This window comes from Schistocerca gregaria, chromosome 2, assembly GCF_023897955.1.
Source record: "Schistocerca gregaria isolate iqSchGreg1 chromosome 2, iqSchGreg1.2, whole genome shotgun sequence".
NCBI lineage: Eukaryota > Metazoa > Arthropoda > Insecta > Orthoptera > Acrididae > Schistocerca > Schistocerca gregaria.
The window spans coordinates 469344250-469362139 of NC_064921.1; the positions used below are offsets into that span (position 1 = coordinate 469344250).

At 40.3% G+C, this 17890-nt stretch overlaps 1 protein-coding gene and 1 non-coding gene across 2 annotated transcripts in view; one reads left to right on the forward strand and one right to left on the reverse strand.

The window, feature by feature from the left end:
- The window catches only part of LOC126335840 (brachyurin-like), a 66552-nt gene that overhangs the window by 22121 nt on the left and 26541 nt on the right, over positions 1-17890 (reverse strand). The window contains exons 5-7 of the mRNA XM_049999309.1: positions 12369-12467; positions 6571-6710; positions 3088-3232 (exon numbers count right to left, since the gene is read on the reverse strand). Of these exons, the coding sequence (XP_049855266.1) occupies positions 3088-3232; positions 6571-6710; positions 12369-12467 (384 nt within the window). The remainder of the gene's footprint in view (positions 1-3087; positions 3233-6570; positions 6711-12368; positions 12468-17890) is intronic.
- On the forward strand, positions 6052-6126 carry Trnap-cgg (transfer RNA proline (anticodon CGG)). Its single transcript has one exon. It is a non-coding gene; the product is annotated as a tRNA-Pro (tRNA).

Sequence of the window (17890 nt, forward strand, 5' to 3'; positions counted from 1 at the left end):
CCCAAACATTCTGAGTAGTGTGCTCCTCTGTCTTCGCCTCACTGTGTTTCCATTGGTCGCTAGACACAGGCATGCTCTCGATGAAAATAAAAGGATGGGTTAAAATATGATAAAACAAAGACTGGATGAACAGCAGAGAAAAAAAGACGGGAAGTAACTTTAGACCACTACGTTGTATGGAAATTACTCTTGGACTGTGGGAAACCGGAAAAGAAGAGAATCAAAAATTCGAAGTGTCGTACTGCAGAAAGATGTTGAAAAATAGATGGCCTGATGAGATAAGAACTGTGGAGATTCTCCACAGAATCAGCGAGGATGTAACCGCATGGAAAAAATGGAGAACAAGAATCGACGAGATACTGGGACATGTGTTAAGACATCAAGGAATAACTAGAAAAGCTCCTGTAGTCCCCTTTTTTTATCATTTTATTTGCTTTCCAGTGCACTTTGCATTCTACATAACAATTCGGGTGTTTTCTTCGTTAAACTTTGTACCAGAGAAGACTGAGCTATGATCCAATCTAGCCGTAGCCTATTTATTTCTACGATTTTCAAGCATCATATGGTTGTTACATTGGTTCTTTTCAGGCTTGCAAATGCGTCTGTAAGGCCATTATAAGTCTTCTACGTTTCTATATGTAACCCAACTCACGACTATTATCCTATAAAATGTTTATCCCTTGTTCTTCTATTCCAAAACTCCCTGGCATGTGTGAGTGAATGAATGTGGGTGTGTTTAATTTTTCTTTACGGTTGTTTAGCCTGCTGCAGAGAATCAGCGGTAGTCTTACAGAATTGTCAAACCTTGTAGTTCTCAGTAGGCAAAGAGGTTTATTCCCTTTGTGTGAAAGTTATTGGTGTCAGTTTGGTGTGCGGAAGCCTCATCTCTGGGCTTTCCTGGCCACGGGGTCGTATGGGAGAAGTTTTAGGGTGAGATGGGCAGTCTGCTTCGAGCACTCTCGAGGTCTCTCCGAAGAAGGGTGAGTTGATTTAACCGCGTGGCGAGTTGTCTCATAGCCAGAGTGGAGCTTTTAGTTTCCGGTCTGAAGTGCACCCTCGGTTCAGTGTGAATGTTTGTGTGCCTTTGAATGCGTGTGTACACATTCAAATTTTTCCCGAATCTTGATAGTTTTTGCCTCTTCCTTAATTTTCTTTGTTTCGTTATTATATGTCCGTTGGAAACCATCCACGTGGGTTAATATTAGAGTCTACCATTATGCTTTGTCTACCATATTCTAATGTGTCCTCTGTAAAATGTTAATTGTTCGCGACTGCGTGGTTTAATGTTCCTAAAACTTGGCCAGGGTACTTAGATATTGTGCCGGCCGCGGTGGTCTCGCGGTTCTAGGCGCGCAGTCCGGAACCGTTCGACTGCTACGGTCGCAGGTTCGAATCCTGCCTCGGGCATGGATGTGTGTGATGTCTTTAGGTTAGTTAGGTTTAAGTAGTTCTAAGTTCTCGGGGACTAATGACCACAGCAGTTGAGTCCCATAGTGCTCAGAGCCACTTAGATATTGTGTCTCCACGAACCTCACGGCAACACGAATTAACTGTGAGCCTAACTTTCCGGTGGCCCCCTGCCTCTTTTCTAGGGTTTACTTATTGCTCTGATTTTGGAATATTAAATATATCCTGTCCGGATTATTCAATTGTATTTGTGGTTTGTGATTGCAAATTAAGCGCGTAAGCGTGTATGTATGGCTGTCGTTGAGGCGGTTTCTCCAAACCGAGGTTTAAACGCAACCGTGATATTCAGATCTACTCTTTTATTTAATCATTTTTCAACACAGCGGAACAAACATCATAGCATGTTAGTGTTGGGGCCGCCCTTGCTGCTCTTTGAGCGTATATGGGTCTGAATGCGAGTGTTAAACTTTTCTTGTCATCCTCTAATTGCTACCGCGATTCTAAATTAAAAGAGTCTGTTGTGAATCGTATTGCTTTCCACAAGCAATTGCACGAAGTTACCAAGCAACAGCAGTTATGTAGATGTCTTATATTAATATCTCAAGAAATAGATAATTTTGTTTCAAATCTTATCCAGTGTAGCAATCTTACGTCTCTTTTACCTAAGCAATTCACCTTGTAGTTTCCTTGTTAGCCCATCCACAGCATTTCAATGTGCACAGGTCCAACAATTAGTATTCACTTTTTCAATTAAAACAAATTCTTTAGAAGAGATCTAGTTTTCAGGTATTTTGCTGCAAGTTGCTCTTAATACAGTGTTTACACAGTTTTTACTTTATTTTAATATTTGATCCATATGAACAATCCCTGGGTCATATTAATAATTGCATCTCATTTTATGAGTGACTTTACAATGAATGTTGTTTTACAAGTTTTTTCTGATGACTAAATTAATTAATTTTCCAACTCAGTCGAACCTCTTGTTTGTCACGTGGCTAGAGTTGGTGGCGACCAAATCTTTTACTTTGATTTTAATGTCCTATAGAATCTCCATTTGCTTGTGGCTCTTTTAGCCAACGGGATATAGCTCAGGGATACAATCATTTTATACATCCCACTTAAGTGCTCGTAACTTACTAATTTCCATGGTACTGAGGGATCAGTAGAACGTAAAAACTGTAGGAGAAGAGAGGTAGTGGAATATATTCAGTAAATAACAGAGGGCGTTGGGTGTAAGTGCAGCTCTACGGTTACTTGGCACAAAAAGGGAATTCGTTACAGGGGTATCAAACCTGTCAGAATACTGATGCCACAGCTCTTGCCGAAAGAAAAGAAAAAAAAAATCTATAAATTTAATCATATATCCTTTATACTATACTGTGTACGTACAATAATCGAATTTCGTTAGTTGCTCTTCTTTCTGGCACTACAGATTTAATGTCCAGTTTGTACAGTTTATTGCTGTACAAATTGCTTCTGTTTTCAAGCGTGTGTTTGTGTTTCTTTCGTAGGTCACAAACAGTCCAAAACGTGTCAAAGTTCTGTAAGGTGCACTGTTGTCTAGCGGATGTGGAATTAAGTTCATACAACCATAAGCACGAACTGAATTTATTAGCATCCACAATATCATGTGTGCCACGGGCACTTACTAGGCAGAGATGGTGACGCCGGCATTCTCACCGATCCAGTCGAGGAAGGCTGTGACGCGCATGAAGACGTCGGGCTGGCCGGACTCACAGTCGTCGGCCGTGCCCCACGAGACGACCCCCACCACCAGCGGCTCGCCATCCGACCCAGTCACCGCCAACGGGCCACCGCTGTCGCCCTGTAACCAGGAAAGTCGGCTGTTCATGTCTGCAAATGTAGACTCCTTAACTACCACTATCCGCTTCGTATAATCCAAACCATGAGCTCTCTCGGACGGAAATTTCTACATCTCCGTCAACAAATTCCAAACTTCACTCAATCCAATAGAAGCCATAGTTCACCATGAGCTCCTGTGTTCCATTTACACCAATTGCAACCGAACTAAAAATGTATCACACAACCCTGGTTGCTGACTTTATTGCAACTTATAATTCTCATACGAACCTCAACAGCATTACTATAAATTTAATCCGGCACCTTGAGAAAATCACACAATGGTATACGCTGTGAAATATCAAAATTAACACATATGGAACAAAGCAGTCAGATTTACATTACAATGAAGAACCCATGCCGGACAAGTTCAGTTGTATGACACTGCTATGACAATACTTCCAATGCTGACAATAACATGGTGTCAACCCTCGACTCTCATCCTGCTTGGAAATTTCATATTGCTAAAACAACGCAATGTTGCTTTTCCCAACTTTACTACACGATGAAAGGAGAAAGATTATCTATAAATATGAAATTAATGCTACGGAATACATATCTCAACGTATGAAATTAATGCTACTTAATACATATCTCAACGTATACTTAAAATTCTCATATGAACCTCAATTGCATTACTATAAATTTAAACCGGCACCTTGAGAAAATCACACAATGGTATTTGCTGTGAAATATCAAAATTAACACATATGGAACAAAGCAGTCAGATTTACATTACAATGAAGAACCCATGCTGGACAAGTTCAGTTGTATGACACTGCTATGACAATACTTCCAATGCTGATAATAACATGGTGTCAACCCTCGACTCTCATCCTGCTTGGAAATTTCATAGTGCTAAAACAACGCAATGTTGCTTTTTCCAACATACTACACGATGAAAGGAGAAATATTATCTATAAATATGAAATTAATGCTACGGAATACATATCTCAACGTATGAAATTAATGCCACGGAATACATATCTCAACGTCTGGATGCAAACTATAATCACTGCCTCTGACAAAGACATATTCTAGACTCAAGTCCTACAAAATAAAACCCTCGCAGTATTACCCACACCGCCATGGTTCCTATCAAACCAACGTATCCACGACCACCTCAACATTCAGTCCATATCAGTGCAGTGATTAGCACAGTTTAGTCTACAAGACCATCGAGAACATCGAATTTGCTACAACAGCTGGAGACAAGAAGAATCGTATTCCAGTTAAGTCTGTCGCTGCACAAGCTCTGCTGGATGGTCCTGCAGTTTTCGTCGGTTGTAGACTTAATTTTAGTTTAGATATAAACGATACGTTTGGTCATGGTAACGGATGGTTTACTGTTGCCATTGTTCGAGGAGGTACTGGAGTACCAAGTGTTGCTGGACTTGAAAGTTTTGTTGACAGAGACATTATTGCCTTTCGCACTTACATTCAAATTCGCTTCCGGCCGTCCAGATCTGCATTTCCCGTGATTCCCCTAAAGCGTTCCACGTGGATTCCGGGATGGTTCCTTTAAAAGGACACGCTCGATTGTCTTTCCTGTTTTTGAAACAATGGGAGCTTGTTTTCTGTCTCTAATGAGTTCGTTGTCGACGGGACATAAATATCTGATTCTTCTTCTTCCTTCTATCTCGTCATTTATTTGGATAAAAGCCACAACGTTTTTCAAAAAATCTGCTATCTCCCTTTACCACCTAACAGCCTCTCTTGCCTCTGTTAATTTTGCCTGCAATCAACACAGTGGAATCAACCATTGTTGCTTTAGATCCTACAGGCATTTCTCTTTCTACTGACTTCGTGTCATTACTATGTTTTCTCCATAACCACCATTTCATAAATGTTGTTTCATGACAGAAACCATAATTTTAATGGAGTTTCAATCATGAAATGGGCTTGAGCCCAATAAAGTCTGTGGTCGTCTGAAAATACTAACAATTAGTGTTACGGAATAATACTCAGTCTTTGAGTATTCCGTTATGATATGAAGCAGCATGTAATGAGAGTCGAAAAAATTGAGGATTTTTATATTCTGTGGGGTGGGGGGAGGGGGGGGAATTAGCTTACGAGACGTAATGTACTCTGATTAATTGTCAACCGCAATTTTGCTCAAACGTTACAGCACTTTTGGAACCATATGGCAGTCGGAGCCCGTATATCCACGAATTAACAACATGTCCAGCATGTCTTCTAGGGAACTAATTTTCATCGTGGAACGAAAACCACTTACGTATTGCATGTAAATAACAAATCTACACGGATGTTGTAGAAAACTCGGACGTTGGTAATTCAAAACAGCGACAGAAGCTAGCTTGAATGAGATTTTCACTCTGCAGCGGAGTGTGCGCTGATATGAAACTTCCTGGCAGATTAAAACTGTGTGCCCGACCGAGACTCGAACTCGGGACCTTTGCCTTTCGCAGGCAAGTGCTCTACCAACTGAGCTACCGAAGCACGACTCACGCCCGGTACTCACAGCTTTACTTCTGCCAGTACCTCGTCTCCTACCTTCCAAACTTTACAGAAGCTCTCCTGCGAGACATGCAGAACTAGCACTCCTGAAAGAAAGGATATTGCGGAGACATGGCTTAGCCACAGCCTGGGGGATGTTTCTCATTCTGGAAACATCCCCCAGGCTGTGGCTAAGCCATGTCTCCGCAATATCCTTTCTTTCAGGAGTGCTAGTCTGCAAGGTTCGCAGGAGAGCTTCTGTAAAGTTTGGAAGGTAGGAGACGAGGTACTGTCAGAAGCAAAGCTGTGAATAGCGGCCGTGAGTCGTGCTTCGGTAGCTCAGTTGGTAGAGCACTTGCCCGCGGAAGGCAAAGGTCCCGAGTTCGAGTCTCGGTCGGGCACACAGTTTTAATCTGCCAGGAAGTTTCAGAAGCTAGCTTTCTTTCGTAGACATTAACTCACGCCCGCATTCCTTGTTGTACCAAAAGGAATCACTAGAGGTCGACATGCGCCCGATATCATTGGATCTGCCTTAAGTTTCTAACAAGGAAACGTTAGAATCCGATATTTTTCCAAAATGGTATGCCTTGTTATCACGCTTTTAAAGAGTGCTGAGCAAATTCACGGCGACATCGGGACTGATTTATATGAGGGAAGTAATTTGTATGAGGAGAGTGTACTTAAATAGGCGACGACTGTCTCGACGATCGAGGTGACTCTGTGAAAAAGTTAATGAAAACCTGTGGCGATTGTGTGCAAATTATTTCTGTAGTACCTTCTATAAACTTACTGGTGTAAGAAAATGTCCCTTACTTTCCGTAAGTTCTTTGTGGAGCGCTTACTTACATAGCAAACATGCTGGCCATTAGTGCCCATTGCACAAATTGCATTTGAATCGACAAGCTCGCCGTATATAGCCTGGCAGTCTGCGTTATCCCAGATCTGCACATCAGCGTATTGAAGGTATGCAGCAACAGTCCCTGCATCTGGAAACAAGGTAAAGAGTGCAAATATGGATACATTAGCATGGTAACTTCAATTTCTAGGACATACCAATGTATGATATAATAAAATGAGATTTTTTTGTCATCTCCAAGCGATACTGTAAATTTCTTGTAATCGTTATATGAAATTATTGGGCATTGCCTTGCAGAACTCATTGCAATGTCAATCCTCTGAAAGCAATGTTATTTACATCTGATGCTTAAAACTATGTATACAGTATTACAGCTAAATCAAGTGTAATAAGCCTAGATGTAGGCAAAGAAAAATAGATATTGTACTCGTTTACATAATTTTTATTTCCTTGTAGGTTGCTTTCCGCTTCTCGCATAATGCTACATGAACTCACTAGCATCACTATGAAGTTAAACGAATTGCAATAGTTTCATTATTCAATTTCATTTCAATGTTTCTTCTACATCACACTTTGAGTTGTGCCATGATCAGAATCTGTCAAATAAAACAGCAAAAGCAGCATGAAAAGTCAGTGATATTACTTCCAGAACACTCGTGAGGTCATTCTTGGATATTGCTCAAATGTGTGGGAGCCATACCATGCTACACTAGCAGAGGTTATTGAATGTGTGCAAAGATAGGTAGGACGAATGTTCGAAGCATTCTTTTAGCTATGTGAATTCATCATGGAGGTTGTGAAAAGCTTAAACTGACAAACACTCTAAGACAGAAGGGAACTATTCTGCAAAATGCTATTTGGAGTGTCTGCTTTTGGGTTTAGTATATAATGTCTTTAAGATGTGCATACATGTTTGAAGACCTGGCACTGCTAGGATCAACAGCTATATGAAACGGAAGAAATGTATTCGGAATTGCGAATGCAGTCATAATGCAGCTCCACCATGAGTAACAAACGAAAATCTGTGCCAGATCAAAGCTCAAACCTAGATTTCTTGCTTTACATGTGTGGTCGCTGTGGTATCATGTATCGATACCACACCATGAGAATCATTACATTGGTAATGGGATTGAAAGTTTCCGTTGAATGCCAATAGCGGTCGTGTGGAACCTAGCGGACCCAATGGTGTGTGCCAACTAAGCCATATCTTCACTGGCTCTGTACCATGAGCGCCGTCTGCCACCACGATAAAGGGCGGTTGGCAGCAGTGGCCCAACCCACTCACACTCGGAGCCACATCGCCACTTGTCGCTAAACAAACGCCGTCAGATCTCGGCTCAGACACCATAGTTCCTGCAGTAATCCAGAACAACTCATCTATATCGCCATCAGTAGCTGGACTCTATTCTTGTTGCTTCATTTGTTATGCGTCTTCCTACATTTGGAGAAATACAAGTTAAGTAAATGTTCTGTTTGCTGTGTTATTTGTTCGCTAATCATTTCTGCTCTTGTTCAGCTTTACCACGAGGCAATGTGCCACACCACACCGTAGCCAATCTCCTTACCATTGTGCACGAAGGGATACACAACAGTCGCCTTAACCACTTTGGCTATCCGAGTATGCATCCATTTATGCATGTCTGAAGGACATTGCACAGAACACCGAAAAGACACACATTGAAAATAGTATTACATGTCTAAACACACCACCACAATAACAATAAAGTCTCACTCTGTGCAGGAATGACAGCATTTATACGAGTGCAGGACGTAGACACTCAGTGACGTATGGGAATTTGGGTGGGTTCTGGACACGTTTTTGGAAAGCCGAAATGGTTAAGGCAACTGAGGTATCGTTAGCTGCGATGCCACAACGTAGGTGCGCTCTAGCAAGTTGGCACTACGAAAGCGGACTGTCAACGCCGACCACAGCGCCCTCTAGCCGACGGTGTGCAATTGTGCGAGCGCCGCTCCAGATTCAGACCCATTCATCAAGCGAGTTCATCAAGTGCAGACGGCCGAGAAACATCACTTCAGCTTAATTTGTTACTGAGACTGTGCACCAGCTACAACGTTGCACCTACGTGCTCCTCAGTACAAAGTTATGCATTCACGTCTATTATTGTGTTGAGATATAGTATAACCACTACTACTTTACTTGCAGTACCGAGAGCTTTACCTCACCTGCTCCTACTCGCTTCCTAAATTCGGCCTACCCTTCAGTTTTCAAGACCAGAACCACGCGCCGCCTTCCAGGCGGGATACGAAAGCAACCGACTGCGTAAAGCAGAAAATCTAATTTTGGGCCCTGGTGTGGCACAGAATTTTATTTGTCACAAAAAAATTGTGAGTTGCAATCTAATCGTATTCACAATTCTGAATTCATTTCTCCTATTTTGCGAAAACCTCTCTTCTTATAAAGTCTCCAGAACCAGTATATAGTGAAGAAACTAGAAATACCCCCCAATCATCTGCTTATGGATGCTGTAAGAATCACGTAGATTGATTACAGAAGACGCAGTGGCATTTAACAATAATTCATTTCATGATCCTTACGTGAGTGGCATAGGAACAAGCCCTAATATTTAGTACAATTCGAGTAGTCTATGTTGATACGTTACATTAGTACTTGTTCCTTACATCAGGGATATGATGTTTTGTGATGATGTGTGACGTGTTAGTTTCACATAATATTTCCTTACACTATATTACTTTTGTTTCGTTTATTATGTTATATCTAAAAGTTCATGTATTGAGTAAAAGGAGTTCAGAAATTCTTTTAATATGTTCTTAAATGCTGGTTGGGTATCAGTCAGACTTTTAATGTCATTTGGTAAATGACCGAGGACTTTTGTGGCAGCATATTCACCCCTTTCTGTGTTTAATGCAGAATGCTAAAGTTCATCCTTTCTTATATGGTTGTAGCTAGGCATCTTGGTTTTAATTTTGAATTAGGATGGGTTATTAATAACAAATTTCGTAAGTGAATGTATCTGTAGTGAAGGTATTGTAATGTTGGATGAGCTCCAACTATTATTTTGGTTACACAATTTTGTGCAATGAATACTTTTCCTCTTAATGATATGATGCCGTATGAAAGCAGTGAATGAAAACAGGCATAATAAGCTAATTTACTGATGTGTTTATCATCATAATTTGCAAAAATCTAATTTCATAAGTAGCTGAATTCAAACGCTTCAACGGATCATCAATGTGTTTCTTCCACTTGAATTTCGAATCAATGTACACATCCAGAAGTTTTGAATATTCTGCCTTAACAACAGACTTCGATTAAAAGTCTATCAATGGGTTTATGCCATTTCCTGTACTGAACTGTATTAATTGCGTTTTCTCAAAATTTATTGAGAGTCTATTTGCGGAGAACCATTTGGTAATCTTCTGATTATTTACAGTTTCCTCAGCGAATTCTTCCATGTTGGGCGTGATAACTATACTTTTATCATCAGCAAAAAGAACCAGGTTTGCATCTTCATGAATATAGTGTGGCAAGTCATTCATGCATATTAAGAACAGTAAGAGACCCAAGACTGTGGGACACCGCTCTTGATGTCTCCCTAGTTAGAGGACTTTGCTGATTATGCAGACTATCTGTAGTGTTAATTCAATCTTCTGCATTCTTCCAGTAAAATACGAATTAAAACATTTGTGCAGAGTCTCATCCATACACAATACTTATGGTTTCGTAGAAGAATTTCATGATTCACACAGCAAAACCTTTGAGACAACACGGAAGATCCCACTGGGTGATGTTCATTTATTCCGAGCATTAAATACTTTATTAGTAAAAGCATAAATAGCATCTTCTGTTGAAAAGCCATTCTGATAATCATTCATTTATACAAATATGAGAAGCTACTCTTTAAAACATTACGTTTTGAAGAATCTGGATAAAGTTGTCAGAAGCGAGATTGGGCGCTAGTTGTTAACATTAGGTCTATCCCTCTTTTTATGCAATGGTTAACAATAATGTATTTCAGTCTGCCTGGAAAAATGCTCTGTTTCAGTGATCTACTACAAACGTGTCCGAGACTCCTCCTTATTGATGGGAACAAGCTATTATTACTCTGTTGGAAATGAAATAAATTCCATGTGAGCTTTTACTTTTGAGTGATATATTATTTTCCTAATTTCAACAAAACAGGGCGGTTGCATTCCAATTTTATTACATAGATCTTGCCTCTTCCATACAGAGCCTTGCATTTTCTGATGAGCAGCTGGATCCTATTTTCTCTAGAACACTTAGAAAACAATCATTAAAAATATTTTTTAATTCTAACTTTTTGACACCAAATGTTTCATTAACTTTGATAGAATCACAATCTTTTTGTGTTCTTGGATGCCCTATTTTCCTTTCACAATATTCCAAATGGTTTTAATTTTATTATCAGGGGTGCTAATCTCAGACATAATTCACATGCTTATGGAATTTTTCATGACTTTTTATAACACAGTGCAGCAGCTATTATAATGTTAGAATATCTCTGGATCATTACTCACTTGAGCTACAAGATACATTTCCGTTTTCTGTTCACAAGATTTTTTGTCACTCTAGTAAGCTTCAGGCTTTTAGATGGTTTCTTATTATTACATTTCACTGTTTTCCTAGGGAAACTATTTTCAAATATGCTCATAAAGTTATGATGAAATAGGTTAAACTTTAGATTAGCATCTGGTTCCCTGTACACCAGTCTAACTGTTGCAAGCTTTCCCTAAAATTTGCAATTGTTAATTCGTTAACCGAACACACTATTTTGGAGGATGTTTTTACTTTATATGCTTGGAGCTATGTTATTTACTTTAACTAGCTGTGCATCATGATCAGAAAGATCATTCTTAACAGGAAAAGTTTTTATTTGATTAAACCTATATTTGTCTACAAAAAACAATATCTACCAGTGTGCTGCTTTCCTGTACTATACTAGTAGTCACACTGAAAGAACCAAATAATACTTGAAGGTAATTCTTTCTATCATGCTCTTGCAGAAAATCTATGTTTAAATCCCCAAATACAATTATTTGCTTTGTCTGGCAGATAGCACAACAAATAATCCAAGTTTTTCGGAAACATCTGAAAATATCCCAGTGGAGATCTACATACAACTACAATTATAAAAGTACCATTGTTTATTTTAAGCTTACAGGCACATTTTTCTGTATGCTGCTCTAAAAATGATTTTCAGTTTCTAAATGTTTCACATTGTGCATATATGACAACACTTCCTCTCTCCATAGTCACTGTTGGTTTATCTTGCATATGGGGCCTAGAATGGCATAGTGATATACTGAAACTGGTAGCCATCAAAATAAAATAAAATAACATCTTAAGATAACAGATGTTGGTGAATTTCATTGACATTGATTGTCTTTCCATAGGGTTTCTACTTACTTGTGCAGAAAACTTATATGCATCTATATTTACTAATTATATATCTCTGGATATGTGATTTTCAGACAGGCATAGTACATCTACACCACCCTCAGTTTCTAAATCGTTTAAACAAACAATAAGCTCATCAATCACCGGATATTCCGATGCACTATACTAACTTTCTTTTATGAGAATCTTGTGATGTTTTAATATCTCTAGTACCTGCCGGTCTGAGCATCTCATTAAGCTCAATTTCAGTAAGTGTTGTATCAGTGGATACTGATCTTAGCCTACAAAACACATTCTTCCATGAACTTCAGTGCCTCTCCCCCCATTAAACATATTTCTATCTGTGATCTACAGAGTGTAGATGTAGATGTAGATGCAGAAACAGCTCACCGTTGCTAGTGAGTCCCCATCCACTGACGCTGGCGTCGGAGCCGGCGAAAGTCTCGCTGACCTGCGACCTCGATGGCAGCTTGATCGGCTTCACATAGTCTGCAACGAGAGGTACAAGCAAGCGTTAGATAAAGTACTCAATCAGGCCGTATTCGACCATGCGAATTACCTGTATTTCTATTGGATCGTATGTGTACGTAGTTTCATCACTGGAAGTGGTCAGGAGAGGAAGCATTTCTCGTTTAAGTTATTTAAAATGAACATTTTCAGATTCTAATAGTGGGAGGAAAACATTATTTGGTAACGTAAACTTGACATAACTAGAACTACGGAAGAAATATGTTATTTGTAGTAAATGTCTTGTTATTATTTGTGTGCTGTAGTAATATTATATCTACGAATGTTAATAAATGTATGCGGTGCTATCAACAGCTTTGAAAGGACGTAGTTATAGTTACAGTCATTAACGCCCATCAAATACAAGGTTACACACTATTTTGCTGAACGTTTTATCTGAACTGAAAAGAAATTACACAGTTCCTTAATGAGAATCGTGATTGAATGGTTGTGTGTTAAACCAGAACTTTTCTACAGTGATAAGTTTACTGTAACTGTAACTAAGGTAGACGACCGTTCCACAAGAGGGACAACTTCAAATGGTTCAGATGGCTCCAAGCACTATGGGACTTAAAGTAGGTCATCGGTCCCCTAGAACTTAGAACTACTTTAACCTAACCACCCGAAGGACGTCACACACATCCATGCACGAGGCAGGATTCGAACCTACATCCGTAGCAGCAGAGCGGTTCCGGACTGAAGCACCTAGAACCGCTCGTCGGCAGGGGCCGTCGGGGACAACTTCCAGGACAGTATACGTAAAGTTGGAACACAGAGTAGAAATATCGCTGCATTGAGAATAGTGAACTGTGCAAGTTGCCCTCTTCAGACCCGCACTTTCGTACAAAGCTGTGTATTTACAGTTTGCACTAATATCAAAGCTTTAATATGTATTACTCGAATTTTTCCTGTTTCGCACATTTTTCAATAGTAACAGCAATAGTGAACAACTATTGCTGCTACGAATGCAAAGTGGAACACTCCAATGAAGGAAAACTTACTTTTCATATACAACGTTATAACATGGGCTGCCACGACCTTCGAAATTCATGGTAAATTGAACTTGAATAAAAATGCAAACATGTGTTAATCGGTGATTTATTCATACGACCAGTTTCTCTGCATTAAAGTAGCGTCTTCAGATGATACTGCATAGAAAGCGAGGCATCCTCGTAGTCCATAAAATTAAAATAATTAAGGAAAGCGACAACAATAAACCTAACTGAAAAGCAGCGTCACGTAGACTACCATACGAAGACGACCCAACGTTCGTACTCACAGAATCCAGTCTCATTAAAACGGAACGTAGACAACCAATAATAAATGGCAGCCGGTAACTGTGGCCGAGCGGTTCTAGGCGCTTCAGTCCGGAACCGCGCGACTGCTACGGTCGCAGGTTCGAATCCTGCCTCGGGCATGGATGTGTGTGATGTCCTTAGGTTAGTTAGGTTTAAGTAGTTCTAAGTTCCAGGGGACTGATGACCTCAGATGTAAAGTCCCATAGTGCTCAGAACCATTTGAATAACTGGCAGAGCACTGGGGTAAATAGTGCAGGGGATAAGACTCTATGGCAAAAACGGTAATTAAATGTAACAGATATCATTTAAACATAACAAAAGAAGCATAAAATTAGATACCATCAGTAGAGCTTCGATCTGAGAAACGTAAACCAATAACCGTGCCAATTAGTAAAAAAATTAAAAAAGAAAACAGAAGGAAGAAGTTATGCAAGATTAAACATCGGGTAGCAAGAAGGTAGTTAAGATATTTTTCCTCGTACATCCATGTGCAGACTGTCTGCGGATGAAGGACTAAGAGTATTAAAAAATTTATAAGGTTATAAACCTTACTTCAAACACTCACCAATAACATAGTCGGAGACTCCATTTATAGTGGCAGACATGAGAAATCAGAAGAACCGATAGACCAATACACGAAATTTATGTACCCTGCAGATGGTTGTCAAGAGGGTAAAGTTGTGACGAGGGTAAAGTGCTGCAGGCGGTCAGCTGTATACTGCATTGATGGGGATATCCATACGACCGGAGGGGCTAGCGAATGACAGAAGACCAGAGCATGTGACAGGCGACGCGGGATTCTGACTCCAAAGGTTGGGGAATACCTTAACAGTAAAAAACTTTATCTAGGAACCAAAGAACATAGCAAAAACGAACACGTGATTATCATCAGGATAGCACACTGCATTAGTGGGCTGCTAGAATATAAATAGTGAATGAATAAGGTACCAAAAATGAATGAAAAAAGTCGTGGGCTCGATGACATCCATGGTATCACTTTCCAGTCCATCGTTAACAACACTGAGACCAATTTTTACTATAGGCTCCTGTACTATGGCAAGATTTCTGAGAAGACTGGTGTCAGTCTCATAGCAAACAACATTTCCCCGCGTATTTTATATCTCAAATGATTGGTTAAAAATGTAGGCACAGATTTCAGCAACTTGTAAATTTAATGTGTCTGATGTTTATGGTATCCAGTGCGGTGATTTTTCAATAAGATATATTGACCGGATTGGTAGGTCATTTAACACATTTTTCTGGTAACATCTTAATTTGGCCAGCTCGCTGGCAGCCTAAAGCAGACATTTACGCCACACGAAACATTTAGTTACAAACTCGAACAATCTTTTATCTGTTGTGCACCGTCAGGAGAAAGACCTGATTCTCAACATCCTTGAGGAGGTTTAGACTGTTCGCATAAGAACACACTCCCATTGCGTTTTTAAACAATCGGATCGAGCTAAGATTTTAAGTGTTCAAAAAGTAGAGTTTAATTCATTGGGCCTCAAAATTTCTTGTATCCACTTTTGGTACCTTATTCCCTCACTATTTACATTCTGGCATTCCGCTAATGCAATATGCTATCCTGATAATAGTCGCGTCTTCGATTTTCTGTGTTCTTCTGGTTCCTCGATATAATGTTCTACTCTGAAGACGTTCCTCAACCTTTGAAGTTCAAAATTCCGCCGCGCTCGACACGTTGTGTGGTCTTCCATCGTTCACCAGTCCCTCCAACCATGTGGCAACCCCCCCCCCCCCTCTCCCCAACCCCTAGTGTAGTGTACAGCTGACCGCCCCTTGCTTTAACCTCGCTGCAACCAATTACAGAGTATGTAAATTTATTGTATTGGTATGTGTGGACACTCAAGTTACGTAGGATGGTTTATTAATCTGTTCTCTGGTTTCCTAGGTTCGCCATTAAGAATGGGGCGTCCTACTACGTGAAACGTTCATTCTCGGTTACGACTTGTTTTTTGTAGGCCAATGACTTAAATAAAGTTTATAGTCTTTGGTACTTTTAGTCCTTCACCTGCAATCAATTTGCACATGGATGCACATGTAGGCCCAATAGCTTAATTAACTTCCTGTTTCTCGATTTTCTGTCTTGCAACACTTTTCCAGTTGGTTTTTCTTTATCCTTGTAGTGACGGGGCTGGTTAACGGATTACGTTTCTCAGAAAGACGGTCTACTGATGATATGTTATTTATGTTTCTTGTATTCTGTTTTAATCTTATTTATTTCATTTATCTACTGTTCTTTTTGCCATATTGCCTTCTCTCCTGCACTATTCACCGCAATGCTCTGTTCGTTATAATTTATTGATTACTTGATTTGATGGTCTTTCCATTTGCTAATTATGTGACACTACTGTAAGTACTTTTCATTCACTTTTATTTTTAGTGGCTATCCTCCTTTTTTTAACTTGTATAGAGTACAAGGTTGCTTTATTTTCTATGTACTATGAACTGAAGATGCTACTTTAACGAAGCAAAACCGATCTTTTGAATAAATTATCAGTTAACTGCTGGCCGGCTGGAGTGGCCGAGCGGTTCTAGGCGCTACAGTCCGGAACCGCGCGACCGCTACGGTCGCAGGTCGTAATCCTTCCTCGGGCATGGATGTGTGAGATGGCCTTAGGTTAGTTAGGCTTAAGTAGTTCTAAGTTCTAGGGGACTGATGACCTCAGAAGTTGAGTCCCATAGTGCTCAGAGCCATTTGTACCATTTTAGCTAACAGCTGTTAGTGGTTTTATTCAAGTTCAGTTTACCATTGCTTTTCATCGAATACTACCACAAATCTGTAACTATCGTTGTCATGCTACCAACCTTTGATAATAAAAATGTCTCAACTGGCCTCTGAAGGCGCATCGGCCCGACCGACCGACCGCCTCAGATCGTAGGCGTCACTGAATGTGGATATGAAGAGGCATATGGTTAGCACACCACACTCCCAGCCGTAGGCAGTTTACGTGAGCAGAGCGGCAACTCCTCAAATAGCTCCTCAATTGGCCTCATAAGGGCTGAGTGCAACACACTTGCCAACAGCACCGGACGATCATCCAACCAAGTGCTAGCCAAGCCCGATAGCGCTTAACTTTGGTAATCTGGCGGGAACCGGTGGTACCATTGGGGCAACGCTGTTGGCCTCCTAACAATAACCTTTCATAGTAATAAGATATATTTTCATGTTGAAAAAGAACGATTTACATTGTTCAGTAGTTCAATGGCTCTAAGCACTATGGGACTTAACATCTGAGGTCATCAGTCCCCTAGACTTAGAACTACTTAAAACTAACTAACCTAAGGACATAACACACATCCATGACCGAGGCAGGATTCGAACCTGCGACTGTAGCAGCAGCGCGGTTACGGACTGAAGCGCCTAGGAGCCCTCGGCCACAGGATTTACACTGTTATAAGGAATTAATACCTTTCAGCCTGGCCATCTAATAAGATGGCCATCTAATTAAGAGACATGTTTGTAGATAGAGTGTGCTGACATTCAGTCGACTTACAGACACTTAGAGCAAAATTCATCTGCGCATAAGACTTGTCCCTGACAGTTTGAGCCATTTCCTCCGTGCTTCACGAATATCAAGGCCACTGTGTCTACTGTGTCACTGAACTAATAGCACCTATGATGTACAGAATGTCTACCTGTATTTGCGATTAATATTTTACTTCCCATAAGGAAGAAAAAAATAATGTTACTCCACTAAGTATAGGGTTTTCGCATTTAACTTCCCGTTTCGAAAAATGTAGTTAGAGAACCATTGCTTAGAAAGACATCAAATTTGAAAAGCATATTATTGATAGGGGGAAATGTCGTGGAACACACACAAACACGCACATACACACACACACACACACACACACACACAAACACACCCTCTCACAGACACATGCGCGAATATTTTACCAAAAGGCGGCTCTGTATGCTTCTTTGCGCAAATGCGGTAGGCAACAAGTGACAGATGAATCGTAACACAACAGCTGTGGTTGCTCATTACACCAGACGTACTGTTCAGTATGTATGACAGCAAAAGTTAGGCAGTCAGCAGTTGTGGCACTCCTAGGTAAAACCATTCACCAAGGCAACATCGT